Source organism: Cardiocondyla obscurior, linkage group LG21 (genome assembly GCF_019399895.1).
Source record: "Cardiocondyla obscurior isolate alpha-2009 linkage group LG21, Cobs3.1, whole genome shotgun sequence".
Lineage (NCBI taxonomy): Eukaryota > Metazoa > Arthropoda > Insecta > Hymenoptera > Formicidae > Cardiocondyla > Cardiocondyla obscurior.
In genome coordinates, this window is record NC_091884.1 from 2,975,068 (window position 1) to 2,997,467 (window position 22,400).

At 37.6% G+C, this 22,400-nt stretch overlaps 2 protein-coding genes across 8 annotated transcripts; one reads left to right on the top strand and one right to left on the bottom strand.

Moving 5' to 3' along the window:
- Window positions 1–865: 865 nt before the first annotated feature.
- On the bottom strand, window positions 866–6,238 carry LOC139110641 (ribonuclease Y-like). 7 transcript variants are annotated; one of them, XM_070670548.1, is made up of 10 exons: window positions 5,248–6,238; window positions 4,918–5,172; window positions 4,371–4,834; window positions 3,973–4,163; window positions 3,623–3,790; window positions 2,931–3,355; window positions 2,777–2,854; window positions 1,746–2,238; window positions 1,332–1,561; window positions 867–1,208 (listed from the first exon to the last, which is right to left on the bottom strand). In XM_070670548.1, the coding sequence occupies exons 3-5, from the start codon at window positions 4,429–4,431 to the stop codon at window positions 3,695–3,697; spliced, it is 348 nt and encodes a 115-aa protein (XP_070526649.1). In that variant the 5' UTR covers window positions 4,432–4,834; window positions 4,918–5,172; window positions 5,248–6,238; the 3' UTR covers window positions 867–1,208; window positions 1,332–1,561; window positions 1,746–2,238; window positions 2,777–2,854; window positions 2,931–3,355; window positions 3,623–3,694. The 7 variants fall into 7 exon arrangements, with proteins under 7 accessions (XP_070526647.1, XP_070526649.1, XP_070526648.1 ...); XM_070670547.1 differs by having other exon boundaries at window positions 868–1,208; window positions 2,973–3,355; XM_070670546.1 differs by having other exon boundaries at window positions 866–1,208; window positions 2,777–3,355.
- A 3,407-nt stretch (window positions 6,239–9,645) lies between these two features.
- On the top strand, window positions 9,646–10,377 carry LOC139110545 (uncharacterized). Its single transcript, XM_070670377.1, has one exon. The coding sequence runs from the start codon at window positions 9,646–9,648 to the stop codon at window positions 10,375–10,377; it is 732 nt and encodes a 243-aa protein (XP_070526478.1).
- Window positions 10,378–22,400: the final 12,023 nt, after the last annotated feature.

The window sequence follows — 22,400 nt, forward strand, 5'->3', positions numbered from 1 at the left end:
CCAATCAAAAGAGATTCTGCCAATTTGAAGCGGAAAGAGTACAAGAAAGCGAAAACAAAAATAATTAACAATCATTAATTGCAAAAATTTACAATTGAAATGCTTTAAGCGTAATTTTTAGTTAATTCAGAAAATTAGAAGCGATTCAGCCAATCAGAAGCGAGAACTACAAAAAAGAATAAATAACAATCATTAATTGTGAACATTTACAATATAAATGCGACAAACGCATTTTAACGCAATTATTGTAAACTCACACAAAATCGCGATCGGCTTTTATATCTTTCCCTCCAACTTCTGCTATCGACATTATTGAAGCAAAATGGCGAACGACGAACCAGATATTGATTTTGAAGAAATCGAACAAAATTATTTTGAGAATTTCCGAAGGTAAGAATTAATTAATTAACACACACACACACACACACACACACACACACACACACACACGCGCGCGCGCGCACACACACACACACACACACACACACACACACACACATATTTTTTTTAGCCACATGGAAGAAGTAGAAAAGAACCAGCAGCCGCCTCCTCGTCCCAAGAAGACGGCTGCCCAACAGCAGCAGCCTCCTCGTCCCAAGGAGACGGCTGCCCAACAGCAGCCGCCTCCTCGTCCCAAGGAGACGGCTGCCCAACAGCAGCCGCCTCCTCGTCCCAAGGAGACGGTCCAAAGCGCTCATTCATTATTACAAGAAGAGGCCGCCATACCATCCGCCGAAACAACAAATTATTTATTAAAAAAAATCCAAGAACTGGAAGCAAAATTAAAAAGACGTAAATAAATATACAATATAATATATATCAATATAATAAGCAATATATCAATAATTTCATTTTATTACTTTTCAGCTCCTAGATGGCAAAAAGGAGGACGGAATAGGGGCCGGGGCCGTGGTCGCGGACGTGGCCGCGGACGTGGCCACGGTGCCGGTACCACACATAACCAAACGTTATATTTCTATTAAACATTGATAGGTAAGAAAACAAAATATTATTAATTTAATTAGACATTTTTTTTAATTATGCATTGTATAAATATTTCTAATCTAATATAACATTTTATTGCAGGTTAACACCCTTTTCATTTATTTTATTAGACCACCAGGAAGCTGCGATATCCAGTGTAATTAGTAATAGGCTCCCAATATTAGTCCTTGTTCGTACTCGTTCCAAGCAAATCGATCTTCATACTAAACAAAATTGTGAAATAAGAAATGTTGAAAGAAAAGGCGCTGCTCTTTCACAACCAAAAGTTAAATCTGATATTGTATACGAAACGCACGTCTCATTAATTTTATTCACAATCAGGATACCGTGACGTTTACGAAAGAAGTATTATCATCCCAAGATGTTTCGTTAATCCAAATGTCAACGGTTGATGCATTGTTTTCCTCATTGCACTGCGCAACAGCTGCGGGTTTCGGATACGGTATTACCATTGCAACAATAGTGAGATTCAAATTTAATCGTAACATGTAATTGATGGCAAAACCGCAAAGAACTAAGAGCCATAAAACGTCTCGACATTTAATTAACTCCTTTTCTGAAATATTAAATATGATTTTTTAAAAAAATACAAATTAAATTCTTTAAACAAGACTTTATAACAAGACTCTATTACAAATTACAGAACTAAACGGTTCTTTCTTTACGATGGTAAATTAGTTGTAATATTCTAAATAAACAAACAAAACTTGTATACAATATTAGAACCCCATTTTACTTACTCTTGTCCATCTTTGTCCTTTCTTTTTAAATTAATATTTGATGGTTAAAAATTATTCACTTCTAAACATCACTATTACTAATTTTTACACGATATTTCAATAGATACTTTAGATGTTATCAAGGAAATACAGATTCCACTTGTGTTGGATCCGGCTGCCACCGAATCTTTAAATGAATTTTTATACCGTTATTTGTAATGAATTCATCCTACGGCAGACTTCTCCAGCCTCTCGTTTAAATATATTCTGATATACTTTGCGCATCCAAATGTATGTTAATCAGTTAGCGTCACGTCAAATACTGCATGACTGTTCTTCGAGCAGAATTTTATGGACCGCAGGAATCTGTGCACGATCCTCTACTCTTGCAAAAGTAACGACAAGTGGCACGCCTCTGTTTCATAAAAGCCTTCAAATGCTCTCATTGAGTCCCCGCGACGATACATCGTGACGACAATTTGGTCATGTTAATGACATATATGCGGGTCGGTATCTTAAATAATCGAAAAAATATTATTCGCGATTACCAACAATTTATGTTAATCTTTTTATCTAAAATATTCAAGACGATAATACGTATTTCGGTATTTAAATAAGAGATAACAGAGTGCACGTATGTACATGTGTTGATTTGCCAAATAAAAAGAAGATAGCTCTAATATAAAATTGAAAACCTTTTTATAAATTCTGTTAAAAAAGAAAAATTCAAGTTTGAATATTATAGCCCGAAGACATTCGTTATCATCAATTATTAATAACTTTTTTAACAAGTATATCGATATTATTTCAAATAAAATATGTATATGTACTTAATTTTTGTCTTATCACGTAGTGCACACAGTTTTATGTAAATATTATTATTACCCTTATTATTAGTAATAAATTATTACATAACTGATTCCTTTTCATTTATTTTATTATTATTACCCTTATTATTAGTATTTTAAAAGCAGTTTTTAATTTATGTCTTAGTTCTCGTTCCGATTGTTCAGCTGCGAGATCGTCGCGATCATGCATGTGTTGATGTTTACCTACATAAATCTGTAGTAATTTCGCCGACTTCAGTATAAAACTGCACATCTACATGTTTCTTTTTTCCGAACAGCATGCTAAAAAATACAAATATGTGTAAATTCAAGCTCCTGCACGGAGCACGTTAAGCTAAATTAGTCTTCGCTATTTTACCTTGCAAATTGTCTTTATTTGTTCTCTCTCTCGCGAGCTTACCGATTATTATTAGTATCGAGTCGCCGCAAGCGCCTGGACACTTCAATCGATCTTTGTCTCAAAGATTGATTTTATATTATCAAATCCTTTTTTCTTACTAACCATTTCAGCTGCTTCTGCTCTAATGTGATCTTTTAAAGTTCTCAATTCTTATTTTTTTTTCGCTAATTCGCTTTCTGTTTTATCCAATTCGAGTTGTAAACTTTAACTAAAACTCGTCTGAAAGTCACAAATTATAACATAATAATAATTCTTTGTGCAAGCTTTTCATCTAATGCAACCCGCTCTACCTCTATACGAACCAAACACGTTTTATATCTGCCGTTAGCAAGCCGTATCTTCTTTTCCACGGTATTTCGCACTTCTTCGACCATAGCGTTGACCTGAAACACATTTTATTCTAACATATTATTTATATTTTTTTAAACCCAAAATTTTTTCAAGTATCACAAAGAGTACGTATAAGTTGAATAAATTAGAAACGTATAGAGAAAAGTAATAAACAAAATATAGATTTAAAAAAAAAATATATATATATATATCTACAGAATAAATTACATAAATTAATATTGTAAAAGTATGAATGTGTTTGAATGTTTAAAAACTTTCACAAAGACTTTAGCATCGCATTCGATAATCGTTTTTTTCACCTGCTCTGTACTCTCGGTACAATATGCTATTAGTGCACCTTGTTTATCAGTTTCAGCTTTATTGATCAGTTTCTAAGCATGCTTCATTATTTGTTCAGTTTCTTCTTCAATTTTTTTGGAGGAAATTTGTTTTACCTCCTCTATTTCTTTATTTTTTGTTTTAGTAACCTGTGTAAAACAAATACATGTATTAACGATAATCAGAAAAATCAATAAAAATACTAATAATACATATTTAAAAAAATTAAACATAAACATTCTTAGCAATATTCTTTACAGATATAAATTTGAGTATCTTTTAATGGCGTTAATGTTTTATGCGGAGAAGAAATAGGTGTTGAATGTACTACATTTTCCTTGCCCTTCCAATGAGATCGCTTTTCTTCTGCTTTCAACTTTTCTATAGTTTTTTGTTGCTGTTCCAATAATCTCGTCTTGGCCAGCAATTCCTTGCCCTTCCAATGAGATCGCTTTTCTTCTGCTTTAATCTTTTCTATAGTTTTTTGTTGCTGTTCCAATAATCTCGTCTTGGCCAGCAATCCTAAAAACATTATTTTACAATCAGCAATATAAAAAGAATATGTGAAAGCTTAAATAAAATCATAATAATATAATTAAGATTATTATTTGTCATAAGTATTGATCATCAGCTCTACTGGAAAAATGCTAATAGATTTACTTATAAAGAAACTTTTATTTATAAAATCTATTCCATAAATATTAATATTAATAAGTTTATTTTTCTTACTATAAAATTTCTCTTTTGAATAGATCTTTATTTGCAAAACACATGTATGAAATAATTTCATTTTCTCGCTTTGTTTTATCTTATCACGATATAGTCACATGTGCAAATATGATAATAGTAGGAGAAAAATGTAAAAGGAAAACACTAATTTTGTGAGATTACAACCGATGCATAAAATAAAGCTAGAGCTTTACGAATCGGAGAAAGCAAACATTATTTACACAATAATTAGAAAATCAAATAAATTATACATAAATTAAAATTCTCTGTTACAATTCCACAACAATTACGATTATTTATCAGGCCTGCCTGAGCAAATTATGAAATTATTCCATAAAGAATTGCATTAATTAAACTCAATCTTCAGCTTTACATCGTTTTTTTTTCTCTTCAATCTGTTTCATAAGTTTATTTTCCAAAGATTTCCACTGAATTTGTTCTTGTTCTAATAACAAAGTGAAATTCTGGAATAAAGTATTTTTAATTGTCACATTTCTTTACAATCTTAATATAACAATAAATTGTAATTATTTAAAAAAAACATTACCTTTGCAGTTTTATCCGTTTCTTCGAATTGCTTAATTTTTTCAGTAAATTTTTTTATTTGAGAATTTGCCTATAAAAATGATGCTATATATGTTACCAATTTTCTACTTCGATGTACGCACCCGTAGCACCACGAATAGCATTTATATGACTGCCACCTCTGCCTATTACTCGGCTGATAGCATTTGTGGGAACGGACACTTTTTTAGAACGAAACCGTGAATTCATAAATCTTCCCGAATCATCAGACTGTCCCCTGTAAACCACAATTACATTAGATAGCCGTAAATATTATTAATTGAAAAACTTTTTTCAAGAACATGTATCTTACATTCGTACAACTTCTTTCCATCCTTCTTCACGCTTTCCACTTTGTTTGGGGCTGGTATTACTCGTTTTCGATGATGTGTTTAAAGTATCTCCATCGTATTGATTATTATAAGACTTTTTTCCTTAGCCAGGAACATAAGTTTCATTACCAGTCGCTTCAAAATCTTCTCTATCAGCAGGATGCCTCAAGGAAGTTTCAAAAACTAATTGACCTTTCAATTTTCAATCGGAATTAATATTGGTGGATGTCCTAGTGGTTGTAATCGAAGTTGTTGATACCGATCCTGCACTGGTAACGCTATCAAGATCTTGTCATTTCTTGATCACTTGGAAATTGCGTTACGTGATTTACCATCCATCCATTTCAATACCTTAATATGACCTTTTCGAAACGCAGCCATCAGACAAGAAACCTAATCATAAAATATATTTTGTTACAGATTTGACAAACAAATTTTTGATAATTACCTCGCTATTTAACCATTAATTTTTACCTTCTTTAAGAATTTGAGCCATCTCTGAAATATAAGATTATTAATAATAACATTTAAATTATATTTGATATAATATAATATATATACTATAAATAACATTTAAATAATATTAGTCACACTTACCTTAATTAACGGATCACTGCGGATCACTAACCTCACACGTCAATCAACAAAGTCGATAATATTATCAAACTGTCGATAAATCAATCCGCACCATCTAGCGACGCGAAAACGAAAGGGACATTTTTTGAGACGTAAAAATGACGACGGAGAATCTTAATAATTTTACTCTTGTAACCAAAATTATAATCGCGATATCTTTATTTATAGACCACGCAGCGAAATAATAAAAAGACTTTTATTATATAAGTCGACCATAATCAATGCAATATGCCTATTAAGAAAGCGATTGGTTAAGCCGTTATTGAGATCCGGTAATCTACGGATTTCTCAAAACGTCGTCTCGCGTAATAGAGGCACGATAGTGCCTCGCTGCGCCTATACTTGGCGCGAGGCACTACCGTGCCTCTTGATCGATTCCGTTTTGGTGTCAATCTACTTTCTTCTTTTTCTTCAGGTAATGATATTGGAGATGCTGTAATTAATCGTTTTTGTTTCGGCGTTAACACATCTTTTTTTTCTTGAAAATACGATTCGTTCTTTGATATGGCTGATTCAACTTCGTTGTTTCCAACGGTGTTTTCTACAATCTGTTTAAGAGGCTCAACGATGGGTTTAAAATGTCGTTCCATCGCGATATCTTCTTCCATTTTTCCCGTCTTCATAGCATGATACTTTTTACGAATCAAATCGCTCGTTTGAGCAATTTTCTTCGCAATTATCTCCCGATTTTTAAGTTCACTGTTGTTATTCATATCGAGCTTGACAGTTATCAATCGGTGTATCGACAACGACTGATCACATTAGGATACCACGAAGTCGTTAAATCCCTTTCTATAGCGACCGTTTGAAATAGCACTGTCCTTATCAATCACAACAAATCCATACTTTTGTTGCCAACATATTTGACACAATTTACAAAAATTTTCAAATGACATATCAGTGTTAACATGATCATTATATATATGTTTCATATTTGTACCATCTTGTTTAAATAGAATTAAAAAATTCGTATTGTCACGTATAAGATGCTTCGGTATTTTCGCATACGTTTGACAAAGATAAAAACTGTCAACGTTCGCGTGTCGCCCCATTGCAAAGTATTCTCTTACCGCATCCTGCTTATCACATGCTATGTCATCAAAAATAAATATAGAATTCGGAAGTGCTTCGCTTCGTGGAACAACATCAATATTATTTGAAAATGTGAAATAATTAATTTCTTCTATTGGCGCCAATATCTTTTTCAAATACTGATATTTTGGTTGTTGCAACGATTTCGAGTATACATAAACGTTTTCAAATCGTATACCATGCGGACTTTCCAACAGACTTATTAATACATTAGTTTTGCCGCAATTTGATGGACCACAAATGATAGCGCGAATAGAACTCGGTAACATGTTTCCATGTCTATGTAACACACACTCGGATAATAACTTGTCATCGAAATTCACCACCTTGATTGGTGGCGCTTGCTGTATGAACCGCATTCTACCTTCTAAATGAGATCAATATCATCCATGCTGATATATTTATAGTTGTGTGCATAAAAATTAAACGCTCAGTATTCAATATGTTTTTGATGCTGTCGGACGATTGTAATATTTGTGATTTAACCGCTGAACAACTATAACATATTCCAAAAATATTCTTATTGCAACGATTTTCGCAACATATTGACTATTTGTGGAATAAGCTTCCTGAACACTTAAAGGCTGATTTAGATGTTCAACAATACCGCCGATGTTTAAAACATTATAATTTATTGAGTTATGAAACACATGTTGACGGTCCTGCGCCATTAATAAAAAACTGTATTGAATGTCTGGGAAAATTGGGCGAGGCTTGTTAAACAGAGCGATTAACGCACTTCCGTTTGAATTGCACATACCCGGGTACCAGTTTTGCGGCCCAGGAACTCGATTAAACGAACGATTTGCCAGAGGAGATCGTGGAATTAATCCATTAGATGCAGCTTGTCGTGATCACGATATAGCTTACTTACGTAGCAACAATCTCGCAGAGCGCCACGTGGCTGACAATATTCTCGCCAATAAAGCGCTGCAACGTTTTAACGCAGAAGATTCAAGTTTTGGTGAAAAAGCTGCAGCCACAACCGTATGGGCAGCTATGAAAGCAAAAACGAAACTTGGTATGGGCTTATGTGCAGCGAGGAAGAATACGCTGAAGAAGAAAACGGTGAAGAAACGAACACTTCCGATAGCGAAACGTGGTGGCGTTATACCGCTTCTACCCTTACTGGGTGTTATCGGTTCGCTCGCTGGTGGAGCCGCAGGAATCGCAAAAGCTGTAAATGATAAAAAAGCCTCACAACGCCAACTTGAAGAAATGAAACGTCACAATTACGCCATAGAAGGTCGCGGTGTTTATCTCGCTCCATACAAACGTGGTGGTGGAATTCGAAAAAATAATAGAAATAAGAAAGGAAAAAAAAAAACGCCGATGAGACGTTAAAACTTCCCAAAGGTGCTACTACCGATATACAATTGCGACAATTAGCGAAACACATGCGCATCCCATATTTTAGAGGCGTTTTTATGCGTAATACTTTACCGATTGGGGGAATACATCAAAACGAGAGCGGTATTGTGAATTTAGATAAAGTTAGGTACCCACTGGGTGGTATATGCGAAAAGAGGAAATCGCGCTATATATTTTGATAGTTTCGGCAATCTTCGACCACCACAAGAACTTGCTCGATATCTAGGGAATGATGCAACACGAATTGAATATAATCGCTTATCATATCAACGATATAATCAAAACAACTGTGGGCAATTGTGTCTACAGTTTCTGCAGACAATCGATACACAATTTAAGAACAAACATTATGCGTTGTAAACTCAGTATCAAACATGTCGCTGACACTCACGTTATCGGGTAAAAGTAGTATCCTCGCGGTGAGCTACTTCCCCGCTATAGATTTAAGCGATGGAGAATATGAACTCGGGCTGGCTGATTTTAAAACATATTTTACAATTCCTAATGTAAACTCAGCAAATAATACATTCTATTTCGATAATGCTGATGATAATGATGATGGAGAAAGTATTACCATTCCCGACGGCTCGTATGAACTGTGTGATATTGCCGAATATCTAAAACGTGCGCTCGACGAGCTTCATGTCAATAATGTTACAAAGAACATGATTTCATATGGCGATGATGATAAAGATTATCCTTTAACGATTAGAGCTAATAACAATACGATGAAAAGTGAAATTAAGTGTATTTATCAAATAAATTTCACCAAACCATGCAACATTGGAACGTTGTTAGGATTTTCACCAGATCGCATACTCGAGCCATTACGTTGGCATGAATCGGATGCATCGATACAAATTATCAATGTAAATGTTATTCGCATTGAATGTAGTGTAACGGGGGGTGCATACAGTAATGGAAAACACGTACATACAATACATGAGTTTTCACCTAAGGTTCCGCCTGGATATAAGATATCTGAAACTCCAACACAGATCATTTACCTCCCAGTTGTACGAAGCGTTACTGATTTGACGATTCGCATTGTAGATCAGAACGGACGATTGCTTGATTTTCGCGGCGAAGAAATTACCGTGAGACTGCATGTGCGGAGACGACTTTAGTGTGAGATGCTCGTTTTGAATAAAACGTCGAACGTGAGACAAACTAAATACACAGTTTCCACCAAAGAGGCTCAATTATTGAAGAAAAAACTTACTACATCAAACGTGAAATTTTTAAAATCGTTGGGTTTCATTGTGTGTAACATCTAAAAAATGTTTGATATATTGATTATTGATGATAAACCGATCTTTGACAATAGTATTTGCAAAATTGAAACTCATACATACAACCCATATGCTAACACAACATTTGGATACAATGATGAAATACGGATACCAATACAACAACAGGATTTGTATACATTGCCATGTGACAGCTTTCTCTATATTGAAGGAAAACTGACAAAAAAGAACAACCCTGATGATAAGTTGGCAACTGCGCTTGGAATTAATTGCATAGTGTTTATGTTCGATGAAATCCGTTATGAACTCAATGTTGTGGAAATTGATCGCAGCAGAAACGTTAGAATAACTACCACTCTTAAAAATTATATATCACTAACGTCTGATAATGCTGCGATGCTGCAAAATGCGGGATGGGCTGAAACATCGACTATGCCAGAAGGATTTTTTAATTTTTGCGTACCATTAAGTATATTGTTAGGTTTCTGCGAAGATTACAAACGTGTGATTGTCAACGCTCGCCATGAATTAATTCTAATACGCGCTCGCAATGATAATAATTCCATTATTGGACATTCGGAATTAGAACCTAAAATTGAATTGTATAAAGTACAATGGCGAATGCCTCATGTTATGTTAAATGAGGTTAATAAATTAACCATGCTGCGAACTTTGGATAGCGGGCGATATTTAAGCATGACTTTTCGCTCATGGGATTTGTATGAATATCCTCTTTTGCAGAGTACGACAAAACATTCTTGAGCCGTCAAAACTGCAACGCAGCTTGAAAAGCCTCGATATGTTATCTTTGCTCTGCAAACCGATCGCAAAAACGTTATGTCTAAAAAATCAACCGTTTTTGATGATTGTAAATTAATGAATGTGAAACTTTATCTCAACTCTAAATATTATCCATATGATAATCTGAACTTAGATTTCGATAAAAACAAATATGCAATTCTTTATGATATGTATATACGTTTTTGTAAAGCTTATTATGGCAACAATTCTTATGAAGCTTTTTGTAATGTAGCAGCATTTCTATCATATGGACCATTTGTTGTTATCGATTGCTCTCGACAGAACGAATCAATCAAAAGCGCCACTGTGGACGTGCGATTAGAATTTGATTGTAAAGAAAATGTTCCCGCAAATACAACCGCATATTGTCTCATTTTACATGATCGTATAGTTGAATACAGTCCATTATCCAACGTTTTATAAAATTGTTGTGTCAACAGTTTTTATCATATATAGAGAAACAATTTTTATTGACACGAATCATTATTGTTTCGGACACACGTTCATCATGATTACACCAACGTTTGTCGATCTTCAAGGTTTTAATATTGGGCAACGATTTGTTGTAAAAGAAGTTGCTGTGCTAAGAAAAGGTGCTGTTCTGACTCATTACATTTTTAAGAGTCCCATGCCATGGAAATTTTTAACACGATCTGAAAAATCATGCATTTCTTGGCTAATAAAATATCACCATGCGCTGGCTTGGGAAGATGGAACCGTGCCATACAACATGGCAAAACATTTAATTACAACGGCTGTAGCAGGTGCTAACGGTGACGAAGTGTCACGTCTTATATATGTCAAAGGATATGAGAAACGTGCTTGGTTGGCTGATATGCTCAACGATGATGTTGGAGAAGACCACATCATTGAAACCTTAGACGTCGATTATGAAAATGTACAGTCTTTAAATGTTTTAGATTCTATTAACACTATGCAATGTGACAATCATGATAAACATTGCGCGTTACAAAATGTTTTAAAAATATATAATTGGTGGATGTCGCATCAAAAAAAGAATTATTATTAAGATTTTTTAAATAAAAAACTAAAAATCTTTATTAAAACAAGTTTTATTATGAAAAATATATATATGTAATTATAAAAATATATGTATATAATTATATATAAAAAATGTATAAATATATTTTTTCTTAATATTTCAATCTCAGCTTTCGGGCGCAAATGCTGCGTCGTACTCCAGACCAAATAGTTCCCTCAGCCCGAAGTCGTTGCCATCGTTGGGTGGGCTCATCCACATATATTTATTATACGCCTGATTTTTTTGGCGCTCTCGCCGTATTGTCAGTCGCTTTTTAATGTTTATAAACCCCTTGATTTTTATTTCTTCAGGGTCTATCAAATTCTAAAAAAAATAATGTGTTATATTTTTATTTTATTCAATAAAAATTATTATTTTTATATTAGTAACTTACAGGCTGTGTGTGAGGTATCTGCAACCTTAACATGTTTTTAATTTTCATCTCATATGTGGGCTCTCCATCAACAAATATGCGCTGTAAAAAACATTTTTTAATTTCCACATTTTCCATTAAAAAATTAGTTTACTTTAATTTATTTTTTATAATTGCATTTACCCCAATAGCTGGGTATGTCACGCTAATATAATTTTCAACACGATCCTCGTATAAATTTTGTTCTGACATGTTGGCACGAACGTTCCACAATTTTATATATTATGTATCCTTACAGCCTCGCTGCTTTTATACTCACATCTTTTGCATAATTTGCGTTCTTTAACATGTGTCAACCAAACACTTGTATTCTTTTATAAGACAATCTTGTTAATGATATCTCTAACCTTGTGACATATACATTTAAACTCATAGCTGGTGATTTTTGTACAATTTGCGTTTTTTGGCACGTGTTAGCCACACACTTGAGTTCTTTTATAAATGATGCAATAATCTTGTTATTAATATCTCCAACTTTCGTGATATGTATACATTTCAACGTGTAACTGGTGATCATATTGCAAAAAAATTTCGCATCTTTTTAAAATTTTATATGGTTACATGATATATGTTTAAAAAACATATGACGAGATGACCATATTACAAGTTTGCATCTTTAATTTTATAATAAAGTATCTCATGACAAAAAACTGCATACGTGTAGCAACCGGAAAGTGACTTAGATACTTTAATTGTCGCAGCAGCCGCTGAAATTGCTAATATACATGAAGAGGATGATGGGGTGTATACTATAAAACTGTATTATGCATGTTTTTTTATTTTTCAATAATGTATGTTCTTTTTTATTTTAAGTTATGTATGCATAATTTTTCTATATTAAAAATTTTATTAAATAAAATTTTTATTTTTTCTTTCCATCATTACCTTGGAAAAAAATTCCCTCTCTCACGCTCCCTGCATTATAAAATTAGTGACGATGGTATCGATACCATCAATAAAAACTATATTTTGCACACCAGCGAGCAATGGCTGGTATATGTATTGTCACGATAAATTTTATTCTCTCCTCCCTGAGGAGGGGAGTCGTGAGCAAAAAGAGACGGCCGTACATGGACGAAAATCCGTGCACCGTCGTGACACGAGGGTTAGGGAGGGAGGAGGGGTCGCGGTGCCTCGGCCGTATTCCGGCGCGGGACGGCGGGATCTCGCACGAAGACAATTTTGGGCGCCAGGCACGGGCTCAGCCGCGCCGATTGGTATCCCGGATCGGTTATCCGTTCCTCAACAATTAATACCGAACTCGAACCGCCGTCACGCGCGGGGGCTTGCTCATCCGAACGGAGAGGAGCGGGATATCACAGACGGAACTTCTCGGACCAACGGAAACGACAACACAAAATAATAAGTACGCGAACAACACGCAACGGAACGAGACAAATAGGACGAGTAACACCAAGAAAAAGTAACAAAATTATCATACTCGTACGCGGGCTCGATCCGGGTACGATCACCTAAACCGCGGTTTTAGTTCGAACCTCTATTAAATTGTCACGAGGGTCCCCCGTGAGCCTTGTTCTCCCAATCTCTCGTGTCGGCCCTGACTCTTTTGGTTGCCGGCCACGCGTCTCCCTTGCACGCGACGTGCCTCCAAGGGACACCACGACACGAAAGAATATACGCGAAAGCTCGCCTGTCGTTAACGAAATCGCGGGGTTTCAGTTCCCGACCTCGGCCGCTGCCGAGGGCTCTCCGTGCGGACGCGGTGTACGACAGCCTCTCAGATCATTACTGTTCTAATCGCAAATAAATCAGGTCGGCGTCTCCCGCGGGGCCCAGCTACCGGCCTTCAGACGCCCGTCGACTGCCACTCTCTGACTTTAAGTCCTTGCCTTGCGACAAGGATCCACCAAATTCCCTAGCGGGCCCGCGTGCCCGCTCTACGTGGCCGGGTCTCGTCTGAGCCTATGCCGGTCTCCTCGGGAAGCGGTGGGTCTCACAAATTAGTATTTCCGCTATGCGGGTGGAAGATCTCACCGAATACGCGTCCAGGCCCTCGAGTCGTCCTCGCTCTCTCGTGTTCTCTCTCTCGCTCTCGCTCGCTCGCTCCTATCTCGATCGCTTTGGCTAACGCCCGCCTCGGTTGCCGGTCTACACGGAAGAGAGCGAGAACCGCGCGAATTTTCGGCACGAGGCCCGGCGTATCCCCACTCTCGCGTCTCGCGGATTTTTCCGCGCGCTACGCCGCCGATTTCCCGCGAGAGCCGCTGCCCTCACAGGGCCCTATTGGTACTAATAGGTTGGCGCGAGCTTCGGATCATCCGCGGTCGTGTTAATTTCCTCGCAGGTCCCTTCCGGCGCCGAGATGCGTAGGCGGCGGGTTTTCTTCAAGGCCCTCGAAATGGGTGGCCTCCCATCTCGGGCCCGTATCTTGTCATCCTCTAGTTCGGACGCTTGCGCCTCCGCGTATAACCCGCTCCGCTCGCTCCCTCCTCGGCCAGGACAACCCACAGTCTCGGCGACATACGGTAGCAACATAATACGCAAAATCGCGATCGTTAATTTTTGTCTCCCAATTCAAGATAAAACCCCCGGAGATTTCCGCAGCCCCTCCTCGTTTTCCTCTCTATCGCAAATTTTCGCGGCGTCGCTACGCCTTTGTGACGGTCGCGGGGAGCTGCAACGAAGCAGCGGAAGCCGCCACGTCACAGTATATAATGCGTAAAAATGGTTGATGCATACGATGCGTAAAGATGGTTGGTATGAGAAATTTTGCTGACATGTGAGTTCTAATCCATGGGTGCAAAGGGTGAGGTGTGGAGACGGGGGAAGGATCTACGGTGAGGGAACTGTATGGAGAGGGAACTCATTGGCGTGGTGACATACGAGAGAAAAAATGGAGAAGGGTGAATTGCTCATATTCACAATCCCTCGTCTCTACGCTATTGACATTCCCCCTTTCTACGCTCCTCTCGTCATAGATTCTTCACCCGTCTCTGCGCCCCGCTCATTGCCCCATGGATTAGAACCCGTGTTTATTCCCTACTATTTCTATACACTTTATTTTTTAAATAACCCCACGCGAAAAAGTCCAGTGGCATGAGATCCGGAGAGCGTGGTGGCCACTCCTGAGGACCATAAAGCCCGATCCATTTTTCAGAAAATTTTTTTCTTAAAATATTTTTTGCCAAACTAGAAGTGTGAGCGGGATGTCCATCTTGCTGGAATCTCATTTCCAGTCTTTGTGCCAATGGCACATCTTCCAAAAGTTCGTTGAGCCGATTCAGAAGGAACTCTGAATAATATTCAGTATTTACATTGCCTTGAATAAATTCAGGACCAATTACATGATCTCCTATAATTCCGAGCCACACATTAACAGTCCATCTGTCTTGAATGTTTATTTCTTTAATACAACGGGGATTGTGCTCTGCATAATGATGCTCGTTTTGCCGGTTTATGTACCCATTATTTCTAAAAACGGCTTTATTAGTCCACAGAATATTTTTTAAGAATAAATCATTTCCGGCATCATTAAAATTTACCTGCGAATTATAAATTGGAGTCTAGTTAGTACGAAGCAGATGGCACCCGTACAACACGCACGCTTGAAAAAAGTTTTAAAAATATCTGTACAGCCTAAAAGACATCTTAAAAACATTTTTTACAATTTTAATGTTTTACCAATAATAATAAACAATAATAATTATGTTTAGTATTACATGGTTAATAATCCACTTACAAAAATTTAATCTTTGGTCCATATCTTCAGGTGTAAGTTTCTGAGAAGTATGCCGTTTAAATGGATGCATATTTAACGAATATTTTAGTTTTATGCACGGCAACATGCGACATATTTAAGTCCCTGGCAATTGCTCTCGTACTTGTATGAGGATTTGCCACAACAGCCTCTTGGATAGCATTGATAACTTCCCGATTTCTTTTTGGAACATGAATGGGCCTACGGGATTTATAAAACTGGCCATTCGTTTTCAATCTTTCACAGAAACGGTGGAAAAATCCGTGGTCTACACGACGTCTGTCCAGGAATCTATTTGCGTACAGAGCAACCGCTTGCCTCTGATTTCGTTGGCACTCACCATAAATCAATATCATATCGTTTATTTCATCATACGAGTATTTTTCCATTGTAATTTCTCAAAAGTTAATGAGACCGACCGTGTATGTTCAAGCGACTTGTGTGACATGCACGCTTCGTTTTGATGTTAACTCTTTTAAATAAAAGGTAATCGGCATTACAATTCTCAGGAGTTTTTCGCGTGGGGTTCTTTTAAAAAATGATGTGTATAAAACTGAATCAAAACATGCTGAAGTACTAAAAAATAGAATTTGCGACGCATGTACCGAAATCATCTTCACATACTGACAAGGAGACATCGCCAACTGCCAACCGAGTTTTTTAATGATCTTTGGTGTGGTAGCAGGTAAGGCAAATATAAGATTACGCGTCGACGATTAGCAGTAGATGGCCATTAGTTTTTAAATAATTAACAACTGTAAATAAGCGAGCGCGTCATCTACTCTAAACTTAACCCATCTATCAGCAGTGATCGATTGGTCGTGCGGTGAGCGCGTCAGACTCGCGATATGGAGATTATGCGTTCGAATCCCGTCGAGTTAACTTTTTTTTTTTGGATTAATTATTTTTATTTTTTTTTAAAGTATGTTACTTATTAAAATAATCATTTTTATTGACATTTATTAAAAAAAAAATTATGCTGGAAAAATATAATTATATAATTTAAATAAATATTTTGAAAGTTTATGTTTGGGATCTCACAGGTTCGCGGGTTAGGAAGCGCGCAGGAAACACAGTAAAATACCCAAGAATAAAAATTAATGAAATATAATTCCAAACTCAATAAAAGAAAACTACAAGAAAATTATAAAGTAATAAAGAACAAAAAGATTTGATATAAACTAGTCGCGTGCGCGAAGTACGACTTCTGGTGCTGGACTGACGCTCCGACGCGTCGCCAGCAGAGAAGTACGAAGGAAGTTCTTTTGTGGCTTATCAACGCTTTGTCTTTAAGACGGGACTTCCCGGTGCATCATCCAGGAGATGATGCAACGCTGCGTCAGCGGAAGCTGACGAAAGAGCTCCCGTTGCCAAGCCGGGCTGTTGCTAGGCAAGGGAGACAATGGGGAAGATAGTGCGCAGCACTAACAATTGCTTGCGACGACAGCCGGTCGCAGGTGATACCGGTCCCGTCATCTGCCGGGGTGCAGGCAAATCTGCACCCACATATGTTTTAAAATAAATGTTTAATCTTTTCTTATATAACAAATTCAAGCAATTTCTGTTTTAAATAATAATAAAATATAACCAAAGTTTTTTTACATCTGGCTGGTTTGAAAATATAGTTGTTTGTTTAAATGTAGCCTAACGGTCAACAACCGTTATCTTTTTATATTGCTCTTTGTTCTTTCCGCTCTTTGTGTCCCCCTCGAACGAAATAAAAAATGAGTTGAGAAAATGAACGGAAGTAAAGACCAGGGAAAAAGAGGAAGAAAAGGACAAAAAAAGATAATGGTGGATAAAAGTAACATGAGTTTTTAGAGAAAGGCGGAAAAAGAGAAGGGGAAGAAAGTGGAATGGGTAGTGGAAGAAGTATGGAAGGAGAAAAGGAGGAAGAAGAAGGAAAGAAAAGAGAAGTAAAAATGAAGAAAAGAAAAAAGGAAAGTGCAATGAGGTTTTTGGAACGTGGCGGGGGTGGAAAATAAGGATAAAGATTTTTGGAAAAAATTAGAGCAGTGGGATGTGATTTTTATGTGTGAGACATGGCTGCAGGAAAAAGGAAGGAGAAGGATCAAGGGGAAGCTACCAAAAAGATACAAATGGATATGGGAAGAAGCAAAGAAAAAGAATAGGAAGGGAAGAGCAATGGGGGGAATGATAATGGGATGGTGGAAGGAGTTTGAAGGGGAAACAGAAAGAGAAATGGAGGAGATAAAGGGGGTATTGGGTATAAAGATAAACTGGAGAAGGGTGAAATGGAAAATAAGAAGAGTTTATATTAGTGATAATATGGAGGTGGTAGCGGAAATGATGAAAGGATGGATGGAGGAGAAAGAGGAAAGATGTAATTATCTGATAGGAGGAGACTTTAATGTGAGGACGGGAGAGGAGGGAGGAATTTGGGATAAATTTGTGGAGGAAGAGGGAGAGGAGAAGAAAAGAAGATCAAAAGATAAAAAGATAACGGGGGAGGGTAGAAAATTATGTAAAATGTTGGAAGAGGAGAGGTGGGGAATTTTAAACGGATGTGTAAAGGGGGATGAAGAAGGAGAGTGGACATATACAGGGGGTAGAAGGGAAAGAGTGATTGATTATGTGATTTGCAATGGAGAGACAAAAAAAAGAATTAAGAAGATGAAAGTGGAAGGAGAAGTAGATTCAAACCACCACCCGATAGTAGTAATGGTGAAGGGAGGGGGGCAGAAAAGGAAATGGAATAAGAATAAAGAAAGAAGGGGAAGGTTAAAATGGAATGAAAAAGAGAAGAATCTGTTTGAGGAAGGGTTTAGAAGAAAGAAAGAAGGAGAGAAGAAAAAAGAGGGAAAATAGAATGATCTGAGTGAATGGATAAGAGAAGTAAAAAATGAAGTAAGAAGAGAAGTGAATAATAAGAAAGGGGAAAAGAAGGAAAAAGCGGTAGACGATTGGTGGGACGAAGAATGCAGAAGGAGTAAAAGAAAAGTTAAAAAGGAACTGAAAAAATGGAGAGAGGGTGGAGGGAGTGAAAATGAGTATAAGAAAAGTAAGAAGGAGTATAAGAAGCTATGTGACAGAAAGAAAGAGAAGGAGAAAAGGAAATGGGAAAAGGAGGTGGAGCAGGCAAAGACAGAAGGAGATGTATGAAAAATAGTAAACAAAGGACGGAAGGGAAGGAGGGGGCTGGATGAGTAGATAGAAATATGAAAATGGGAAGAATACTTCAGGGGGGTATTGGGAGGAGTGGAGTAGAGAGTGGGAGGGAAGTAGAGGAAGTAAGGAGAAAGATGAGGAAAAGGAGATGGAAAAAGAGGAGTTTGAAAAGGTAATAAAAAAGCTGAAAAAAGGAAAGGCAGCAGGGAGTAACGACATTGAAAATGAGATATGGAGAGAAGGGGGAGAGGAGGTGAAAGAAGAGTTATGGGAATTATGCAAAAGGGTGTGGAAAGGGGAAGGGTTTCCAGAAGAGTGGAGGGAAGGGATAGTTGTGCCAGTCTTAAAGAAAGGAAAAGAAGAAAAAGTGGAAGAATACAGAGGGGTGACACTGACTTAAACAGGGTATAAAGTGTATGCGTCGGTTTTGGAGGGAAGAATAAGAGAAGTGGAAGAGAAAAAAATAGTTCCACAGAGTCAGGCAGGATTCAGGAGATACATGGGGACGTTGGATCAAATTTATGTTTTAAACCAGCTGATAAATAGAAGAATAGAGGGAAAGGAGGGAAAGCTAGTAATAGCTTTCATTGATATAAAGGCAGCCTTCGATTCTGTGGACAGAAGAAAATTGGTGGAAGCAATGAGAAAGAGGGGGATATGAGAAGGGTTAGTAAAAAGGTGCGAAGAGATACTGGAGGAGACGAGTAGCAAAGTTAGAGTAAAGAAAGAGGAAGAGAAAAAATTTTGGACGGTGAAAGGGGTGAAGCAGGGATGTCCGCTGAGCCCGAGCTTGTTCACGATCCTGCTGGCAAACTTGGACGAAGAATTGGAAAAGGGCGGATGGGGTGGAACTAAGATATAGGGCAGGAGGGTGTACTCGCTGGCGTAGTCGCAGATGACATTGCACTGATTGCAGAAACGGAAGCAGGAATGAAGGGAATGCTGAAGACATTAAAGGAATATGTGGAAGAAAAGGGATTGGAGGTAAATGTGGACAAGACAAAGGTGATGAAGTGCCGAAAAAAGGGAAGGAGATGGAAAAGGGTAAAGTGGGTATGGAAGGGTAAAGAAATAGAGGAGGTTAAAAGATTTAATTATTTGGGATATGTGATGACAAGGAATGGAGATCAGAAAGAGCACGTGAAGGAAAGAGTAAAAAAAGCAGCAAGAGTGATGGGATAAATATGGAATATTGGCAAAAAGAAAATTGGAAAAGATTGGGGCAGAAGATTATGGCTGTTTGACAGGCTTGTATGGACAGTAATGAGCTATGGGATGGAGATATGGGGGTGGAAGAAAAAGGAAAAGATTGAAATGATTTATGAGAGGTATTTGAGATGGATTATGGGAGTAAGTAGAAGTGTGCCGGGGTATATAATGAGAGAAAAATTTCAGAGAGAAAAGTTGTCTGGAAAAGCGGGAATGAAAGCTTGAAAGTATGAGAAAAGATTGGAAGAAGGAAGAGGGGGAGTTTTAGCAAGAGGATGTTGGGAAGAAATGAAAGAGAGAGCGAGGGAAGGAAAAACAAGTAGAAAATGGGAAAAAGAAAGGGAGGTATTTTTTAAAAGATTAGGGTGGACGCTAGAGAGGATAGAAGAAAGAAGAGAAGAAGAGGGACTGAGAGGTTAAGAGATGGTGGTAAAAGATAAAGAATTGCAAAGAAAGGAGAGATGGAAAAAAATAAGAATGGGGAAATTTAATAAGGATTATGGAGAAATAAAGGAGGAAGGAGTACCGGAATATTTAAAGAAGGGATGGAAGGAGGAGAAATGGCAAAGGGTGGGGAGTTTTAGAGTGGGAGATGATATGAGAGAAAATAGATACTAAGAGGAAATAGATAAAAAAATGTGTAGGATGTGTTTGGATGAGGAGGAAACGTGGAAACATGTTTGGGAGCAGTGTGTAAACTGAGGGGACGGGAGGAGTTGGGAGGAGGCAGTTGGAGATGTATTGGGAGGGGAGGGAAATGGGGAGGAATGGTTAAGAATACTGGAAAGGGTAAGGGAAGGAATAGGAGAGAATAAAAGAATAAATGAGGTAGACTATGAAGATGTAAAAGCGTCGGAAGCGGGGGTCTATGAGAATGAATGGGAAGTAGAGTAAGAGAATGATCTTTGGCGGTGTGAGTGTAACGTATGGGTCTCTCTCTCTCTCTCTCTCTCTCTCTCTCTCTCTCTCTCTCTCTCTCTGGTGTGCTAAGCGGCGTTTAGAGAAAGTAAGAAAAGCGATAAGTAGGAAGTAAGTTATTTGCAGGGAAGGACAAGAAAGAAGAGAAATTAAAAGAAGATGAAAGACTGATAAGAAAGAATAAGGTAGAAATAAGAATGCGTCTAGGAGATAAGCCGTGGTTTTTTTTTTTTTTTTATTTGCCGGATAAATAAAGTAAGAGAAAAATGTAAAAGAAGACAGAAGAGTGTAAAATTGGTAAAAGAAAAGGAAGATCTGATTGACGCCGGCTGTTAACCCAGCCTGCGCTTTCGCGGACGCGGCCCTCTCGTTGCCAGGGTCGGGTTACAACAGATTTGATGCTCCCCGTGCAAGTAAGAACGCGCCGCTGAAAGCTACTGAGACGCTGGTAGTACGGCCCATCCCACGCAACTTTACAAAAATCATAGATTGAGCGGTTCGGTTTTTAGGCGAGTCGGAGGACGGCGCGCGGGTAAGAAAAGCGACGACGCATGGTGAGGGAAGAGGTTTGGTTGTCTGAAATCACAGTTTACGCTGTACTATTTATTGAAACATCGAGCAATGCGCGAAGAAAATTGTATTGCGGTATGAAAACGCTATTGTTTCCACACCACCTCGCGAGGTAGATAGCTTGGCGCAATTTTTTTAGTGGTGTTCCCAATAGGCCTAATCCACTGTTAAAAATTAATGCATCAGCTGCTCGAAATGATTGCCCTGTTCTTGTATGCATAGCTGTGCTCTCTAGATGATTTGTCGAGTACTGGATATGCTATGTTCGGCGTAATGGTATTGAAGGCCGCTACGATGTTTTCGCGTTCCTCCTCTACATTACGACCGCGCACTTTCTCCATTCGATTTTTTATGTACCCCCACACAAAATAATCAAGGACATTAAGATCTGGAGATTTTGCTGGCCAAGAAATTGGACCATTTCGGCTTATCCACCGATCTAGAAAGTGTCGATCCAAGACCATTCGCGCGCGACGTGAATAGTGCGGTGGTGCTCCGTCGTGCTGGAAAATCATCGTCTGCCGCATTTGTAGAGGAAGCTCCTCTAACAAAATTGGAAGGTGATTTTCCAAAAATTGCGCGTATCTCTTCCCATCGAGGCGCGGAGGCAAAAAGTATGGACCAATCTGCAAATTAATAATACAAATATTTAAAATTTTGTTTTTTATTATAATTTTTATGTAAGAAAAATACTTACTACTCTATTGCCAATTATTCCTGCCCAGACGTTCAACTTCCATTTAAATTGGAAGACACACTGACGGACAGCGTGTGAATTTTGGTATTGCCACATTATGAAATTTTTAGAATTAAAAATTCTATTTGGCGTAAAAATTGCCTCGTCGCTTTATAAAATACGGTCAGGAAACGTCTCATCTTGACGACATTGAGCTAGAAAGACTGTCAACATACATTATTAAATATTATTAATTGAGAAATTAAATTGATTATAAGTATCAGTTATA